The sequence below is a fragment of the Heloderma suspectum genome, chromosome 3, assembly GCF_057233095.1.
Source record: "Heloderma suspectum isolate Gila_16-S chromosome 3, 16-S_ref, whole genome shotgun sequence".
NCBI lineage: Eukaryota > Metazoa > Chordata > Lepidosauria > Squamata > Helodermatidae > Heloderma > Heloderma suspectum.
The window spans coordinates 262,279,341-262,298,885 of record NC_139460.1 but is presented as its reverse complement, the minus strand read 5'-3'; the positions used below and the strand labels follow the sequence as shown (position 1 = coordinate 262,298,885).

The window sequence follows — 19,545 nt, the reverse complement described above, 5'->3', positions numbered from 1 at the left end:
CTCCTGAACAATGTTACGGACCTCCGTCCATAGTTCCTCAGGCACTCTGTCTATCAGGTCTAATCCCTGAAATCTATTCCTCACCTCCACTGTATATTCATAAGGGATATGATTTAGGTCATATCTGAATGGTTTAGTGGTTTTCCCTATGTTCTTCAATTTAAGCTGAAATTTTGCAAGGAGCAGCTCATCTGAGCCACTTTCAGCTCCAGGTCTTGTTTTTATTGATTGTATAGAGCTTCTCCATCTTTGGCTGCAAAGGACATAATCTTATTTCGATATTGACCATCTGGTGATGTCCATGTGTAGAGTCGCCTCTTGTGCTGTTGGAAAAGCGTGTTTGCTATGATCAGCGTGTTCTCTTGGCAAAACTCTATTAGCCTTTGTCCTGCTTCATTTTGTACACCAAGGCCATGCTTGCCTGTTACCCCGGGGATTTCTTGACTTCCTACTTTAGCATTCCAATCCCCTATGATGAAGAGGACATCTTTTTTGGGTGTTAGTTCTAGAAGGTGTTGTAGGTCTTCATAGAACCGATCAACCTCAGCTTCTTTGGCCTCAGTGGTTGGGGCATAGACTTGAGTTACTGTGATGTTGAATGGTTTGCCTTGGATTTGTACTGAGATCATTCTGTCGTTTTTGAGATTGTACCCCAGTACTGCTTTTCCCACCCTTTTGTTGACTATGAGTGCAACTCCATTTCTTCTACGGGATTCTTGCCCACAGTAGTAGATATAATGGTCACCTGAATTAAATTCGCCCATGCTTGTCCATTTTAGTTCGCTGATTCCCAAGATGTCGATGTTCAATCTTGCCATCTCCTGTTTGACCACCTCCAGCTTACCTTGATTCATTGATCTGACATTCCAGGTTCCTAAACAATATTGTTCTTTACAGCATCGGACTTTCTTTTCACCACCAGACACATCCACAGCTGAGTGTCCTTTCGGCTTTGGCCCAGCCACTTCACTCTTTCTGGCGCTACTTGGAAATACCCTCTGCCCCAGTAGTATATTGGACACCTTCTGACCTGAGGAGCTCATCTTCCGGCGTCATATCTTTTAGCCTTGTGATACGTTCCATGGGGTTTTGTTGGCAAGAATACTGGAGTGGGTTGCCATTTCCTTCTCCAGTGGACCACATTTTGTCAGAACTCTCTGCCATGACCTGTCCGTCTTGGGTGGCCCTGCACGGCATAGCTTATGGCTTCACTGAGTTACGCAAGCCCCTTCGCCACAACAAGGCGGTGATCCATGAAGGAGGTCACATGGGTACATTCTCATTAAGCGCAAAGCAGAAATACTCTTCAAGAGGTGGGGGGCAGAATTGGTGCCATAACTGCACGTGGAAAGACGGTGGATATATCAGCCTCATTGAGAAAATAATTATACTGCTAGATACTGAAAGTTAATTATTTCTTTAAACGCTTGACTGAAAATCCTCCTAATCTCAGCTGACTGCAAGTGTTAGCTGTAGTTATTCAGTAAGGGGGAAATGCCCTGCAGTGCTCAGAAGCATGCCTGAGCCTCTATCTCTCTCAGCCTGTGTCTGCCTGTCCCGTATCAGTTCTGACTGCAAAGTGAGGACTTGCATAATTTTGATTTGAGGAAATGTTATATGCCAACAACATACTTCAGCTCAAAACAGCTCCCCGCAACAAATCATCACAAGAGTAACATTTCAGTCAATAGAGTAATATTCTAGCCATGTCAATGCAATATTGAAAAGACAAATTAGTAATGCAAAAACAATAGATCAATCAGCAATGCAGTTCAATACACATAGGCTTCTTTGTGTGCATTTTGTAGTAAAAAGGGGGTATTCATTATAGAATCATAGAATAGTAGGGTTGGAAGGGGCCTACAAGGCCATCGAGTCCAACCCCCTGCTCAATGCAGGAATCCAAGGCAGAGCATCCCTGACAGGTGGCTGTCCAGCCTCGTCTTGAAGGCCTGCAGTGTGGGTGAGCCCACCACCTCCCCAGGTAATTGGTTTCATTAATAACATATGAATTCAAAACCAATTTTATCAGGGAAGAAATAAGTAACTGTAAACATTTTCAGCTAAAGAAGTCTAAGGCTGCAACCCTAAACACATTTACTGGGGAGTAAGCTCCACTAGACACAGTGGGGCTTGCTTCTGAGTAAACATGCATAGGATTGCATTGTTAAGAGCAACTGCTCTTCCATGCTTGTAACAACAACAATTGAACCTAAGAAGAGCCCTGCTGGATCAGACCAGGGGTCCATCTAGTCCAGCATTCTGTTCACACAGTGGCCAACCAGCTGACTGTGGGAAGCCCACAACCAGGACATGAGGGCAATAGCACCCTCTGGTTCATTTTCCCCAGCCATTGGTCAGGGAGAACAATTAACTAGGGTAGCCTAGCCTAGATCTGTAGCCTTCTCCCTGATACGGTTTCTTTGTGGAGGGTTTCTTCTTCTGCTTCTGTAGAGGAGCATTCAGCCATCCAGCCCAGACACAGATTTACCATTCCAGTGAGCACCTAGTTAGCTTCTTACAAGTTTCGAGCTGATCCCTGCTGCCATTGAAAACAGGTTCCAGGGCAGACTCCTGATAAAGACCAATAGCGACAGCTGGCCTCAGGCCTAAAGACACATACCAGGGCAGCACTCATCTGTGGTTTTAAATGTGGATTTGCCTGCCATAGCTCCCCCCCCCCCGCCCCAAGTAGTGACTCTACAGGCCAGCCTCCAGCACGATTAGCTCACTGCTCCATTAATGCTGTGAGGAGGTTGTGAGGACTCCTCTTTCCAGCAACTTGCACTGTGTACATCGCTGAGCTTTGCGTAGGCATGTCACAGATCGGTACTTCTTGCATTCCAGTTCCATGGCCTTTCCCCGCACGGTTTGCTTACGCCCCCCCCCCATACTTTTGTATGTTTTCTGCCCACTGAGGGCACGTACACTTCATGCATCTGGTGAAGGGAGCACTAGTCCAGGAAAGCTGATGTGAGGTGGCTCCCTCAGGCAGCCAACTTGAGGTGTCATAGAAAGGGCAACAAATGGTTAGTTATTTAATTTATTATGGTTGCATTTTTAATGCCAGCACTGGGGAGAGGCCCTTGTGGGATTTTCTGCTTCAGGTGCTAAAAGAACTTGGCTGTTCTTGGGTACTATGAACCAACCACGACATGGTGGGTCACCATTTGCTGCTCTGCCTCAGGCAGCAAAGTGTCTTGCGCCAGCCCTGCACAAAAAAATCTGTTAAGACTGTTACAGCAAAAACCACACGGAATCTCGCAGCCTCTGAAAGATTCATGCTGCCAGCCCTCGGGAGAGGGGTGTGTGAGAGTGCCTCCTCCCCTCCCTGCTGTGCTGGCGTTTGCATTCTGGGTGGTTCACTTGATGCTCCCTCCGCCCTCCTCTTCCTCCACTCCTCCTGTCCTGAAAACTCACAGTGCCCGCCCTACACTCCCCCTCTGCCTGGGACTGTATTGAAAGTGCTAACCAAAATGCAAAGTCCACCCTAAGATGGCAGCCAGGCACAGTCGTTGGCTGGGCACAGCTGGCGCTCCCCTGATCTTCGGGGGCTGCAGGGCATCCCATTCGGAGTCTGGAGTCTCCCTGAAGCGGGAGTATGATGCCGTCGTGATTGGGGCAGGTGGGTGTCACTGGCACACATGGGAGGGAGGTGGGCAGGGCATGAAGATGGCCCAGTACCGAAGCAGGATGCCCAGCAGTCCTTGGGATGGGCTAGCTGGGGGTAACGTGGCTGTTCTGCTAGTTAGATGGCCATGAGGAAGATTAAGGCAAACTGGAGGTGACGTGGATAAGGAGCTATATTAGGTTAGCAAGGCAGATGGGCTCGGTGACTGCCACGCAAAGGGTGGCAGCTTTCAGCTGGCAGGAGGGAGATTGTGGCTGGAATCCTGTGCCCATTTACTTAGGAGTACACATACTGAACACAGCAGCATGTACTTCGGAGCGAACCTGGACAGAATCAGGCTGTGGGACACAAGGTGTTTTTTTTTTTTAAGGGTGTGTGCTGTGCTTAGACAATTATAAGCTGATTTGTATGTGTTGTGGCTACACCAATGGGATATACACGCATGCACACGGAAAGGTGGCAAGAAATGGGTTCTCATCCTGTACCTGTCTCTTTGCAGGACACAACGGCCTGGTGGCTGTGAGTATTGAGGGTTTTGAGAGGAGGTGGCACCCAGTGCTTAGTCCTTCTTGGAAGGGGTTGCTTGTCTGTAGGGCTTATAATTTGGGGGATCCCACCTTCATTGGGGAGCACCCGATTTTATGGCTAAGAAGTTCCCCAACGGTAGCCCCAGGAAAGCAGCCGATGGGGCTGTTTAGGACTGAGATGACACTTGCTGCATCCACAGGCTGCCTACCTGCAGAAGGGGGGGCTGAAGACAGCGGTGCTGGAGAGAAGACACATTGTAGGCGGTGCCGCAGTCACTGAGGAGATTATTCCAGGTAAGAGCTGTACCGCCCAGGCACTGTCTCCCCCACTCCCCTGCATATGGTCTCCACTCCTTGATGCACCTGACATCTCCTATTCTGCAGGTTTTCGCTTCTCCAGAGCTTCTTACCTGCTCAGTTTGCTGAGACCCCAGATTTACACAGAGCTGGAGCTGAAAGTATGGACTGTGTGTATGTGTGTGTGCGTGTGTGGGGGGGGGGGGATTGGGAACTGCTTGCTGTTCTTTCTGGCACCTGTGAAGCCCTTGCCAATTCTGTCCCCACATGCCTCTCCTCTTCCCAATTCTCCAGACGTACCTATGCAATAGGGACCACAGCAGCCTTTTGTCACTGTGCTTTTTCTTGTTGATAACCAGCAGCTTCAAGCCGGGAAGTCAGGCATAGTGGTCTGCTTTAATGAGTATCCCATTTATCAAGGAGGCAGATTCTTAAAATCTGAGACCAGCAGATAAGAGGCTCAAAGAAGGTGAGGATTTTTGTTTAGAAAAAAGAACCATGCAATGCATGGTTATGCATGTGTACTCAGAAGTAACTCCCGCTGTATTCAATGGAGCTTTCTCCGAGGTAAGTGTGTTTAGGATTTCAGCCTTGGTTGGTTGATGACAGAATTCATACAATTCTGAATGTGGAGAGAGAACTTTTCTCTCTCTCTTAAAATATTAGGTCATTCCAAGGCCAGTCTGCACAAAATGCTTTTGATAAGGCCCATAGGAAGCCTCTGACAGGGAAGCTGTGGGGGTATATCCAAGTCTGCCCCACTGCATGTGTGCAATAGTTCAGCATGTCATTTGTCTGGGCCTAGAAGCTATGTTGTCTTTTCTCTTGCAGAAACACGGCTTAAAAGTGCTGCCCCGTGACCCTTATTCCTTCACTCCATTGCTAGAGGACAGCCAGGGTGGGAAAGCCCCCCGCTCCTTGCTCCTGGGGAACAACTTGGCTGAGACACAGAGCCAGATTGCTCAGTTCTCTGTAAAGGATGCTCAGGTATTGTTGGAGAAACGATCTCGGAAATGGAGGGGTGAAAGGGCAGAATGAATCATGACCATGTGGAACCGGAAGCTAAGCCCAGAGACTCATGGGGGCGGTGAGTGCTGGCATGTAGGTCTGAGAAAAGGATCCTTCAGAAAATGGCGGCAGCTGTCCTGGGAGAGTCTGAGGTCAGAGCTGATAGAATGGCATGCAGCAGTTTTCTCTTCCCTTTCCCTTTGCAGGCCTTTCCCAAGTATGAGGCGTTCATGAGCCGCTTGGTGTCAGCCATAGACCCTCTGCTTGACACCTGCCCTGTGGACATGGCTGTGCTCAGCCAGGGTTCCCTGGTTCAGCAGCTCAGGGCCTTACGAGGCCTACAGACACTGTTTCGTGCAGGTAAGGGATGGGGGTGGCGTAGGCCAAGCTCCTCAGATCAGGTTGGACTTAAATCAGGGGTGAGCAGCCTGCAGCCCTCAGCCTAATTTCAAAAGCCCTCTGTATGTATTCAGCCCGGATCTCTGGCAAATGCCCCTTCCCTGGTAGCCCGTGAGGTAGAAAGGGAGAGGGAGAGAGAGAAAAGGGGGTGGCAGAAAGAAAAGTAGTGACCCACCCATTTTTGGCTCTCTAGCCCTGCCCACCACAGGCTTCAGCTCCACTCACTGCTGACATCCGGCCCCTGACAGATTATCCATGAAGGAATAAGGCACTTGATATTAAAAAAAAAAAAGGTTGCTCACCCCTGCTAAGATGAATATGTATCCAGATTTCCCTTCAGTGGCCACCGTGTGTGTGTGAACCTCCGATCTAATTATGCAGTGTTGGAGACCCTGTACCTGAGGCTTCATTCCCTACGGCCATCTCACCACCATTCCCTTGTCACTCTAAAGCAAGGGTAGGCAGCCTTTTTGGGCACTGGGCACATTTGGCAGTTTGAAAAACTCTCCTAGGCACCACCACAAAATGGTGGCCATGGGAGGCATGGCAAAGACATGCACCCCACCGAAAAGACTGAGTAGAAGCAGAGGTGGGGTCTGAGCCTCAACATACTAAACAGCCCCCTTGAACCCATTGTTTTCCACACCAGTAGAAACCTATTTCTATACAATCCCAAGTACTGGTAAAAAAAAAAAAAAATGTAAACACATTTTCTTACCTGTAGCGGCAATTGCAGTGAAATCAGCTTCTGTTGGTGCTGAAAACTGTGGGTTCAAAGGAATTGCTTTGTGTGCTGGGGCTCAGACCCCACCTCTGCCTGTATTCAGTCTTTTGGGCGGGTTACATGCCCTTGCCAAGCCTCCCCTGCTCACCATTTTGTAGTGGTGCCCAGGACAGTTTCTCAAATTGTGAAATATGCTCTCGACCCAAAAAGGGTTGCCTACCCCTGAGAGACTTTGGTCTGATCCAGCAGGATTCTTCTGATACAGTCTCTCTTCTCAGCCTTCATGCAGCAGCTTGCCTGCACAGGGCTAGAGATCATGCTCACCTGGTTAGACCTTTCCTCAGGGACCACCTGTGGGTCTGTCTCTGTAGGGCAGTGGTGGTGGGATGACAAGCAGGAGAACTTTCCTTTCTTGAACTGTGTTTGAACCACACCTGATGCCAGTTTTCCTCTCTCCAGGCTTTGCTCTGGGGAAACAGTTCCCCCAATATTATCAGGTCCTCACAGCCCCCATTTCCAAGGTGAGTGCTACTGCATAACCCAATCAGAAAACATCGATTCTCCTTCCCCTGGTCTCTGCTTTTTCTGCAACCTTCTTAGTGCAGAACTGTCCTCCCATCCCCACAAACTTGCAGCAGCCACTCTCAAATAAGTTCTGGAAAATGTCCATTCAGACTGTAAGCAGGGCCCCATAGTCAGCTTAGAAACCTGTGCTGCTGCCCTGTGAGTCTGGGGAGGAGGGCAATGAATGGGTGGGTTCCTTCAGGGGTTCCATCCAGAGCCTGCTCTACATACACCTTGTTGCAGATCTTGGATCTCTGGTTTGAGTCTGAGCCCTTGAAAGCAACGTTGGCAACAGACGCAACAATTGGTGCCATGGCTGGTCCCCACACACCAGGCAGTGGGTAAGGACTCATTCCCCTTCTGTAACTGGTCCCCCCTGCCTCTGTATGTTTGCCCCCAAACTCTGCACCTTATCCTAGTAACTGGAGTCACCAGAGATCGACACATGGGCATTGCTGGATGCAAGCAGAGATTGTTGGGCCATTTTACGAAGCATAAGGACATGTTGTTTTTACATTGCTTTTAATTTTTTGCAGGTCTTTGGGGATTGTAAGTGGGGGTTATTAAATACTGTAATAAATACAATCATAAATAATAATGACTGTTCGAGAGGGAGGAAGTGTCATGCATAACAGAGCCCTACTTAACTAAACCTCTGAAGGAGGCAAAGAAGTCTGAAATGGGACTGAACCTGCACAGCCGCTTCTGGCCAGCCTCTGCTGTAGAGAGGCTGCCTGCAGTGTTAGGACTCTCCTTGGGGATGTGGCTGTGGGGGTTGTCATAATCAGAGTCTGCACTTCAAAGCTGACCAGGCTTCCACTTGCACTGGGAGCTCTGAGCCCCTAACCCTTGCTCTTTCTTGCAGGTATGTGCTGCTGCACCATGTAATGGGTGAGCTAGAGGGGCGCCAGGGGGCCTGGGGCTACGTGGCTGGTGGCATGGGTGCGCTTTCCCAGGCTTTGGCCCGTGCTGCAACTGTGCTTGGGGCTGAGATCTTCACAGAGAAGGTGGGTGGATCCTCAGATGGACAGGCAGTTTGATGCGAGGAGTGCCGGGCTCGATCTTGCCCTGAGAGGTCTGCAGGGGAAGGCGCGCTGGCAGGGAGGGGCTGAATGGGGAAAAGACGCTGTCCTGGACAGTGGTGTAGTGGAGGCAGGGCTCGGAGGGATGCAGCGCTGGCACTTTTTCATTAGCAGGGACACTGAAGTCAACTGCCACCTCCACCCCTTGACTTCTCTGTTCCCTCTGAGTTTAGCTGTAATCCTCACAGCAGCTGGAGAGAAATGAATTTTCCCAATAACAGTGTATTGTTCCCTGTTGTAATGTGAAGTATTTGGGGGTGGCTTCATCTTGAAGGGGCAATTAAGGCCCTTTATCGTGACAGGACTTGCCCCTGGTGGAGATGAAAACTGCTAGAACTGGTTTGTTGGTATGGATCAACACAGCTGCCTGCAGTTTTTGGACTCTCCTGGAGTGGTGATGGGAACTGTCATGATGAGGGTCTGCACTTCAAAATTTACCACTACCCAACTGGTCATGGAGCAATATGTGCAGTCACTTGGAGTACAAGATGGGACCCCAGGTTCTGCTCATACCACAAGACAAAGACAGCATGATGTCCTCTCACCATGGTCCTGATGCCATGCTGACTAGGCTCCATGCTGTTGGCATCATTGGGTTGCTTTGTGGGAGAGGGGAGGCTGACACTGGGATCCTGCCTACCGCCACTTGGGTCCTGTCAAGATGGGGCAGGTGGGCATGTCATTTTCTCCAGGGTCACCTTTGAACTAGCCCCGTGGGAAGCCACACTTGTTTGCTTATCCCTGTGCTCCACTCTATAGGCAGTTGCCCGGATTCTCCTGAGTTCTGATGGGAAGGTGCAAGGTGTTTGCCTGCAGGATGGAACTGAAGTGAAGAGCCACCTGGTGCTGTCCAATGCACCTCCACAGCTCACCTTCCTGGACTTGACTCCTCAGGTGAGCTCTTTGGCCTAGCATGGAAAGGCCTCAGGAGGACTCTTTAAGCAAGCTGAAATCCAAACATCAGTGTTATCCTTTCCTTTCCTACCAAGGAGCAGGAGTGGGCAACTTGTGGGCCTCCAGATGTTTGGCCTACAACTCCCATCAGTCCTAGCCAGCATAGCAATTGGGTCAAGGCTGTTTTTCCTGCCTCCCCATCCAAATCTGCGGTGGTCTGCATTCCACACATCAGCCTGGCATTCAAAGAAAGCATCTTCTTGCATGGAGGTGTGGGTCTGTGATTGCCAGTTGTGCACACGCACGTGTGTTTGTTTATTTCCCAGAGTTCATTCATTCTGTGTATGTGACTCTGCCCTTTAGGAGCAACTGCCCCTGGAGTTTGTCCAGAGAATCTCACAGTTCGACACACGCTCCCCGGTCACCAAGATCAATGGTGAGCATTGCAAGGAGGCAAACAGTTCAGAAGCTTCCATGCAAAGGTTCCTGAGATCATGTCCATTTCCATGGTGCTGTGGGCCATGGGGAACCTTTTTCAGCCCGAGGGCTGAATTCCAATTTGGGAGAGGTCTCGGGGTTGCGTTCCAATTGTGGGAGTGGCCAAAGGCAGAGTAAGCAGAGCCAAATGTGATTATTAGTGGTTTTAAGCTTACTCAGATATAAGCAGGGCAAGACTTCTGCATGTCTACGGCTTCCTCATGTCTACTCAGAAGTAAGCAGGGCAAGTCTCTGCAGGACAGACCTCAGAAGTAAACAAGACTGAATCATTCAGCAGCTTCCTTCCAGACCCCACCCCCTCTCCCAGGCAGGGAAAAGTTCTTATCTCTGATCAGCTACTTATCAGAGATAGGAGCTTTTCCCTGCTAGGAGAGGGGACAGGGCCTGGAGGTGGTGGGCCCCATGGGCCATATCCATCCCATGGGCTGGAGGTTCCCCATCCCTGTACTATATGGATTATTATTATTATTATTATTATTTCATTTCTATACCGCCCAATAGCTGAAGCTCTCTGGGCGGTTCACAAAAATTAAAACCAAACAACACACAATAAAACAATTTAAAATATACAGAACATTAAAACCACAATATAACAATACAACCACAATAAAACCTAGTAGCAGTACAGGAGTTTAAAATACAGATTTAAAACAGCAAAGATAAAAATTTAGAAAGCTAAAATGCCTGGGAAAATAAAAAGGTCTTCACCTGGCGCCGAAAGGAGTACAATGTAGGCGCCAGGCGAACCTCACTAGGGAGCTCATTCCAGAGCCGGGGTGCCACAACAGAAAAAGCCCTCCTCCTAGTAGCCACCCGCCTCACTTCCTTTGGCAGGGGCTCATGGAGAAGGGCCACTGATGATGATCTTAAGGTCCGGGCAGGCACATATGGGAGGAGGCGATCCTTCAGGTAACCTGGCCCCAAGCCGTTAAGGGCTTTGAATGTTAACACCAGCACTTTGAATCGGGCCCGGAAATGGACTGGCAGCCAGTGCAGCTGGAAAAGTACTGGCGTAATATGAGCTCGCAGGCCAGTCCCTGTTAACAATCTTGCTGCCCTATTTTGGACCAGCTGAAGTTTCCGGACTGTTTTCAAAGGCAGCCCCACGTATAACGCATTGCAGTAATCCAGATGAGAAGTTATCAGAGCATGGATAACTGTAGCTAGGCTATCTCTGTCCAGATAAGGGCGTAGTTGGTATACCAGCCTAAGCTGATAAAAAGTGCTCCGTGCCACTGAGTTCACCTGTGCCTCAAGTGACAGTTCTGGATCCAAGAGCACCCCCAAACTACGAACCTGATCCTTTAGGGGGAGTGCAACCCCCTCCAGAACAGGTTGAATATCACCTAGCCGGGCAGACGAACCACCCACTAACAGTACCTCTGTTTTGTCTGGATTGAGTTTCAGTTTATTAGCCCTCATCCAGTCCATTACCGTGCCCAGGCTCTGGTTCAGAACAGCCACTGCCTCACCTGGTTTTGATGAGAAAGAGAGGTAGAGCTGGGTGTCATCCGCATATTGATGGCACCTCAGCCCACACCTCCGGATAACCTCCCCCAGCGGTTTCATGTAGATGTTAAACAGCATGGGGGATAAAATAGAGCCCTGTGGAACCCCATGGCACAATTGCCATGGCACAGAGCAATAATCCCCCAGCACCACCTTCTGGAATCGGCCATCCAAGTAGGAGCGGAACCACTGTAGTGCAGTGCCTCCAACTCCCAACCCAGACAATCTATCCAGAAGGATACCATGGTCGATGGTATCGAAAGCCGCTGAGAGGTCCAGGAGAATCAACAGGGTCGCACTCCCCCTGTCCCTCTCCCGGCAGAGGTCATCCCACAGGGCGACCAAGGCAGTTTCCGTTCCAAAACCAGGCCTGAAGCCCGATTGAAATGGATCTAGATAATCCGTTTCATTCAAGAGTGCCTGGAGCTGTCCTACAACCACCCGCTCAAGCACCTTGCCCAGGAAGGGGATGTTGGCCACTGGCCTATAATTGTTAACATCCTCTGGGTCCAGGTGAGGCTTTTTCAGGAGTGGTCTAATTACTGCCTCTTTTAAAGCAGCAGGCACCACTCCCTCTCTCAAGATGGATGAAGAAGGTAATTTATTATTATTTATTTATTTACAATATTTATATACCACTCCACATCAAAGATCTCGGAGTGGTGAACAGCAATATAAAAGAATAATGTGTGTGCCCACCCTGAATTAGTTCAATCAGGTAGCAATTTTTAAAGTTTTTTGGGGGGTGTACCGTTTGCTTTAGTTCAATGATCAAGGGAAGCACAAGCATTTATACTAGGAAGCAACTGAAAATCTGATAACAGCTCATCCAAAGGCAGCAGATGCAAAATAGAACATTGCCAATAAGGTATTATGTGTGACCAGCAGAGGGAGCAGGAACACTATTAATGGATACATTTAAAGGAGCAAGTTGTGTAAATTACAAAATGTATAGTTGGGCAATGTTTTTATTAGGACCAAGCAAAATAACACAAACTGGCAAGCAAGTTTTTGAGTCCTCTAGAACTCTTGATCAAGCTGCTTTGTATAAAAGGCAGGGTGTGTGTGTGTGTACTTTTTTGTTTTTCATCTTTCCCCCTCCCCTTGCTTTTTATACTGTCTGGCCTGATGAAAAGTTCTGGGGAACTCAAAAACGTGCTCACCATTTTGTGAGCAAGCCCCCATTTTGTAGGTTGGCCCTAATAAAAGTATTGTCCTATTGTGGATTTGTGTGTGTCTGCCCCTTATGGACCAACATGGCTACCTTTGCCTTTATTACATGTGTAAATACAACCTCAAGCCCACCCAGGGAAAACAAGATTTTTAGTTTATTTATTTAGTTAAAATTATGTCTAGACTACCTTTAAGGGTAGAACCCTCCCAAATTGGCATACAAGATAACAGTATATCAAAATGTGCCAAAACCCCCTAGAAAACTAATAATTTTTCAATAAAATATTATAAAAATACCAATAAAGCCTGCATAGTACTGATAAAGCCTTAAGCCTTTCTTCCCTAAATTTCACAAGCTCACCTTTTCTCACTGCTTCCTGCCCCCTCTTCCCCATGTACATTTGTGCAGACGTCCCATAAAAGAAGTGATATGAAGCAAGTCTGCCCGCCCCCCCCGCTTTCTTGGTAATAGGGGTTGGGGTGTGTATCCAGTGAGGACTGAGGCACGTGCTCCATCCTACAGATGTCCAACCTGCCTGCCTGTTCTTTCCTACAGCTACAGCTTATCCATACACCCCAGTGTCAATAAACCTGTATGCCACGAGACGATAAAATAATACTGAATGTTTGCTATTGCATCCATACATATCCTAATAAATTAGAAACCTGTGCTGCTGCCCTGTGTTCTCATGTTGTGTGCTGAGAACTGTACCCTCCCCCACCCCAAAAGGAAGTTGAATATGACACAGAGACTGTGAGCAGGCAGGCTGTTAGGTTGTCCTTTATTTGATGGCCTTACCCTCTGCTGCTTTTGTCTGCAGTGGCTGTGGATCGGTTGCCCAATTTTCTAGCGGCCTCAAACACCAGTGACGGCTGCCCCTTACCCCATCATCAGTGTTCCATCCACCTCAACTGTGAAGACATGCAAAGCTTGCACAAAGCCTTTGAGGATGCCTACAGTGGGAGACCATCTAGGAGGTTCTATTTATGTATTTATTTAAAAGATGTATAGACTGCCTTTTAGGGGAAGCCCTCCCAAGGCAGCATTCAAACTAAAAACCATAAAACAGGTGTGACTGGGAATGCTAAGTTGGCACAGGAGTGTAGAACGGGGAATGCTTTAGAATCTACCCCATCTGAGCCAATAATTGAGAACAACTCTAGAAAAGAGTGGGGCCGGCTTAAAGTTGATGTAGCGGGCTCTTGCCTGATCTAAACAACTGTGAGTAGACAGTGCTTCTCATGGTTCTGCTGAGTTGCTTTTCTGTAGCTTTACAGCCCTCTACCAGGCAGTGCCCCTATATCAGACTTCCTCAACCTGTTATCCCCAAGATATGTTGGACTACAACTCGCATCATCCTCAGCCAGCATGGTGCCAGATTTGGGAAGACTGCCGTATGTGTTGAAGGACTGGGCAAATCCAGGGCCATGTGTTCTGTTTACTAATGCTGCAGTGGCTCACAGGTCAGAAGTGTACAGATCCCTCACTGTCGTTGAAGCTCAAACATAGACCAGCGTAAACAGAGAGAAATTGTAAAAGTGCAGAGGAAAGCTGACCAGGACAGAAGCCCAAATTGCTAACACAAGCCTCACTTTGGCATAGCTCCTAGTCACAAGACCTTGCCATGATATGATCCTGGCTAATGAGATAAGGCCCATCTTCCAGGAAAACAAATGGATATTGTCAAGTTCTTCTCTAGTGTATTTATAATCCTGTGAGTGCTTTGAGAAATTCTATTTCCTGTGTTTCATTAGCTATTTTAGACACTGGAGTGTCTGCTAGCCTTTTGCCCCTGGGATAAGTGCAGTGTAGACACTCTCACTGGAAACAAAGCCCTATGAGGAGAGACTGAAAGAATTGGGCATGCTTAGCCTTGAGAAGAGAAGACTGAGGGGAGATAGGATAGTGCTGTTCAAGAACTTGAAAGTTTGTCACAGATAGGAAGACCAGGATCTGTTCTCGATCATCCCAGGGTGCAGGACACAGAATAATGGGCTCAAGTTACAGGGAGCCAGATTCCAGCTGAACATCAGGAAAAACTTCCTGACTGTTAGGGCAGTATGACAATGGAACCAAATACCTAGGGAGGTGGTGGGCTCTCCCACAATGGAGGCATTCATGATGAAGCTGGACAGCCATCTGTCAGGGATGCTCTGACTTGAATTCCTGCATTGAGCAGGGGGTTGGACTCAATGGTCTTATAGGCCCCTTCCAACCCTACTGTTCTATGATTCCATGATTCTGTGATTCTATGATCATTTGAATGCACCTCCTGTATTGCTAGATATTTGCAATAATTCTGCTTGGTCTTCCATTGTGAACTCCCTGCAACAAGAAAGGGTTTTGCTGGGGTCCACACACTGCCCACCTCCTGCCCCATCTCACTCTCATCATGATCATTTATTCATTATTTTAAGTGTACAATCTGGAGGGTCACAAGTTGGCCACCCTTGCTCTAGATTCTTTGGGTCTTTTCAAAAAGTCATTCCAGGGCTTGCGGTCATCTGCTCTGCTAGACGCAAGTGTCCCACGTAGGCTCCCTTCTGTTACAGGATGCCAACAGGACTATAGTCTGAGTGGATTCTAACACATGATTGGTGCTAGATTAAAAGTTAAGCATAATGGCATCAGCTGCACAGGGGCGCTTCTGGACCATCAACCACAAGGCTTACAGCTTGCCCTCTTTCTGTCATTTCAGGCCCATGATCGAACTGTGCATTCCATCGGCCCTGGATCCCACGCTGGCTCCCCCAGGCTGCCACGTGGTCTCTCTCTTCACTCAGTATACCCCGTACATGCTGGCTGGAGGGAAGCAATGGGATAGTTGTGAGCGTGAGGACTATGCTGACCGAGGTACAGCCACCCGACTGAGGGCTGGCAGGAGCAACGGGAGTCGTGCACTGCCTAAGGGAGGGAGAGAGTCTTCCGCTTTCAGGAAGGCCTTCCCCCTACTGTCCATAGGGCCATAGTTCCCATTTGACTTATGACCTCCGCTACTGCGTGGGAAGAGGCAATGCACACACACACCAATTCCCCAACTCTTTTAGAGAGATTTCTTGCCTTAAACTGTCTAGTCCAATGGAAGGAGAACCCCCAAAAGGCCAGCAAGAGTAAAAAAAAAAACAGTGGGGTAAATGAGAACAATTATTTATTAATTCAATGTGTTTTGGACCCTTTCATTTATAAGGGTCCTTGATCAGGGAAAATTCAGAACAAAGACATTTTCAGGTTTGAGTATGCTGGCTCTTCAATCTCCTGTGCTGTTAATAAATAATGTTTGTGTGTACCCCATTGTTTTTAAATTCTTGATGAAAATGTCTAGTGCAGTCTACTATACCCAGGCATGGACTTCCATGAACCTAACTCAGTTTGGTAGGGACTGGGACCCGGGGTCATTTGAGGAGGTCTTTAAGCATGGTGTGTTTATGTTTTTATGTCTTGATGGCTCTTGCGTGCTTAAATTCCATTTGGACACTTCAGCCTGTCTGAAAGCTAGATGTTGGGGGCATCATAGATCAGCTTTCCCTAACCTGGCACCCTCCAGATGTGTTGGACTACAACTCCCACCATACCCAGCCAATATGGCCATTGGCCATGCTCGCTGGAGATGATGGGAGTTTTAGTCCAACTCATCTGGAAGGCGCCAAGTTGGGAAGGCTGTCCTAGATATAATGTTTGACCTGCCTTGAGCCAAGTGGCTACTCTTACTTTTTCCTGTGTGGGTCACCATGTGTCTTCCCCCTATAGTATTTGATTGCGTTGAAGCCTACGCACCTGGATTCAAGGCCTCCGTCATTGGCAGGGATGTTCTAACACCTCCAGACCTTGAGCGGATCTTTGGCCTACCTGGTGGGGTATGTATTTACTGAGAATCGCTACCCAGAGCCCCCTCTGCTTTAGCACCCTGCCTGGCTTCGTCCTCACACTGCAACCTTGCATAAGCGTTGTCTGACGGCTGATTTTAGAGTGGCCATGAGGTGATTTTTCGCCTCTTTGTTTTTCTTCTTCACACAGTAAATGGTCTTGCGAATCTGCTGCACTCTTTGCGAAGCTCACCATGCCAAACTCAGATGATGCAAATGAGTTTAATGCCTGTAGTTTATCTGTCCCTCTCTAGTCTCCAGCCTGTAGCGCTTGGCTCTCTTTGCACTGGGATGGGGTCCTGCCTCTCCACAGATATCTCATCTAATCCAGCCCCTCTATTTCAGAACATATTTCATGGAGCAATGTCTTTAGACCAGCTGTATTTTGCCCGGCCAGTGCCCTTCTACTCTAGTTACCGGTCCCCAATCCAAGGCCTGTATCTCTGTGGAAGTGGTGCCCATCCTGGTATGTATCTGGGTGGAGCAGTGCAAGGCTAGGTGGGAGGTGTTACAAGAACAAGGGGGAGAAGATCATTAGGACAAGGAAAGGTGGTAGGGAGTCTGCATTGACTTCCTGGTCCAAATTTGCCTAACTGGCCAGGCTGGATGCAGTAGAGGATCCCCTGCTCCCCTCAGGTATCTCTGGAGCTGGTTCACAGGCTCTGCCTCGGGAGAAAGGAGCAGGGGGCCCTCCCAGGAGGGCTTGCTTTCCCAAGAACAGAAGTCAGTGCATTCCCTGGCTACCCAGCCCCACAGCACTAACACCCAGCCCACAGCCCTGATTTTGTCCCCCAAAAGCTGATTGCTGCTGTTTGGATGGGATTTCTTGTCATCCCTACATAAAGGAAACATGACCGGCATGTGGGTGTGAGCAGTAAGAGAAAACCACAGCCTGCCGCTAAGGGTAAAACTAGACAGAAAGAGAAATGTGTGATTGCATTTCAGATAACTTTTTTGTGGGGGGGGATAGCAGCTGCAGGGGCCTCCGATCAGGATTGCAACCCCAACAGGGAGGGGTGTTAACATTTTCCCCTGCACTGCAGTTCTGACAAAAATTCCTTCCCCAAAGCTGCCACTTGCTCGAAGAAGGAAATGACAGCTTTGGGAGGCAATTTTCATTGGGATTGCAGTGCGGAAAGAAAAAGTTAGTCTCTTTCCCTGTACACCATAGTTCTGGTCCAAATCTCTCTGTCTCTCTGTCTCTGTCTGTCTCTGTCTCTCTCTCTCTCTCTTCTTTTTCTGGCTAAAGCTGGCTTGGGGCTAGATGGTAAATCTTCTCTATGGGGTGATATTAGTATATGATACCCACCCTTTCTTAGGACAAGGCGAAGAGGGGAAATAAAAGAAAGTGCTCTCTCTGCTCTGTGGTCTTGACATGGGAAGTTCTACTTCTGCCCTATTCCTGCGCTGCTGTCCTACCCTGTTAGTGGTGAGAGGACTGAGGTCTCTGATTCAAGGAGAGAGAATGAAAGCCTGTCTCCTAATGGCAAATACCCCAAGTGCTCTGCCAACTTGTGGAGCTCCTGACTGTGGATGCAGCCCAGCTGCCCAGTCTATTCCCCCAATATCTCCATTTTCTTCCCAGGAGGAGGCGTGATGGGAGCTGCAGGGCGCAATGCTGCTGCAACAGCCCTGGAGGATTTCAGGAACATGTGAGCCAGCAGGAACATTTAGCTGCTCTGGCTCAGGAAAAGAGACGCCCCCACTTTGCAGCCTAGGCACTCTGGCAGCTGGGTGCCAGCATCTCAAAGCCACTCTGCTGTGTAGTATCTCCGGACCAAGGCTTCCCGTCCTCGAGACTTGTTGCTCCTGGCATGGAGCAAGAGCTGGGCAATGCTCTTGTGGTCGGACAACAACATGTCACGAGCACATTAGTGGTGCCCTTGTTGCAAGTCCAGCTGTATCAACCAGTTAGGGCACTCCTTAGGCTGTGTTACCACTTAACGTGGAGCTGTGCTTCCTTGCAAAGGCCCTGGTTTCTGTTTGACAGTCTCCCCCTTGGACTGATCGGGGGATAGAGCCCTCCTACAAGACAGGGAGCAAAGTTGAGAGTCCTGGGTGAGGCCGGATCCTGCATAGCAGTTCTCCCTTGGGCTAGGGAAGCTGGTAGTAGTTGTCTGACCCATTGGTTTCAGGGCTTCCTAGAATGCCCCACCCAGTGTCAGCATTTCTTCTGGAAGGCCCCCTGCGCCAGGCAGGGCATCTCGCATTCTGCAAGCGTGGCTCCAGACACTGAACAAACTGCCCCTGAGCTGTGGAGGCTGGGGGTTTCGATATCAGTGGGGTGGTGAATCTGCTCCAGGTTTCAGTCAGAACCAGTCAGAACCCTAAAGGAGCTATCCAAGCACCTTGGCTAGCTCCTTTAGAGTTCTGACTGAAACTTGGAGCGGATGCACTGCCCCACTGATATCGGAGCCACCAGCCTCCACTGACCCTGAGAAACAGCCTACAGTTTGGCCGTTCCATGGTCTCTCGAAGCTCAGAAGCAAGGCCAGGTTCTTATTGTGTCACCTCAGCAAAGGGGCACGGAGAGTCTGCTGCCGCTCATGTCATCTGACCTTGTGCTCCCCATCCAAAGCCAGACATGCCTGACTGAGCCCCAGTCCAAAAGAGCCATATTTCTCACTAGCAAAGAGCAGCTGCTTGCAAACACCTCTCTGCAATCCAACTGCAAATCCAGCTAGGAAGTGGCCGGAAGCCAGCCCCCCCCCCCCCGGTCTCTGGCAAGACCTCTGTTGGGCTTTGTGTGCAGGGCAGTCCGATTCACAAATCAGTTGAGCCAGAGTACTTGGCTTCCATCCAGTTTGATTCCATTGAAACCAATGGGAATAAATCAGCTTACATCTAAATACTCCACTTTAATTGGCATGTGGACTGCAGCCAAAGTGTGTTGACACAATAGGGAAAATCAATAGCTAACTTTCCTCCCTAGCTATGATGGATTGATTTCATGTGACGAAATGATTATAAAATCATTGCCAGCTGTATGCTTAGAAAATGTATCTCCGAAGATTAAAGAGTTTTTAAAAAACTGAAAACCCCATCTTCCTTTGTAATAATATTTCTCACCTTTTCTGAGGACATGGCATTGGCCACTGATGTCTGGGATGGAAAAGCAAAAGACGATGCTGGTGAGCTGTTGCTTCGTGGAGGGGGTTGAAGCAGTCTCAGGGTGCTCTTCCCCAGGGACTGTTGCTGAGCAATATCCATTCATTTCAATGTGGCTGGCCTGGGAACCTGGCACAGAACTCAACTGAAATAAATGGAGCTTGCACGCAGCAGTACTACTTGGCGGACGTTTCCAAGGAGAAGGTCTGGTGCTGACAAGCTTGTTTGTGTTATGTAAAGCTCTACAATTGCCACCATAAAATTAGA

The 19,545-nt window shown here is 48.8% G+C and overlaps 1 protein-coding gene across 1 annotated transcript; it reads left to right on the top strand.

The window, feature by feature from the left end:
- The first annotated feature begins 3,445 nt into the window (after positions 1 to 3,445).
- Positions 3,446 to 19,195, top strand: PYROXD2 (pyridine nucleotide-disulphide oxidoreductase domain 2). Its single transcript, XM_084841998.1, has 16 exons — positions 3,446 to 3,625; positions 4,131 to 4,150; positions 4,359 to 4,452; positions 4,543 to 4,616; positions 5,287 to 5,442; positions 5,670 to 5,823; positions 7,046 to 7,107; positions 7,394 to 7,491; positions 8,016 to 8,157; positions 8,992 to 9,126; positions 9,490 to 9,562; positions 13,128 to 13,284; positions 15,006 to 15,160; positions 16,055 to 16,161; positions 16,516 to 16,636; positions 17,756 to 19,195. Exons 1-16 carry the CDS (start codon positions 3,496 to 3,498, stop codon positions 17,824 to 17,826), a joined length of 1,749 nt encoding a protein of 582 aa, XP_084698124.1. The 5' UTR covers positions 3,446 to 3,495; the 3' UTR covers positions 17,827 to 19,195.
- Positions 19,196 to 19,545: the final 350 nt, after the last annotated feature.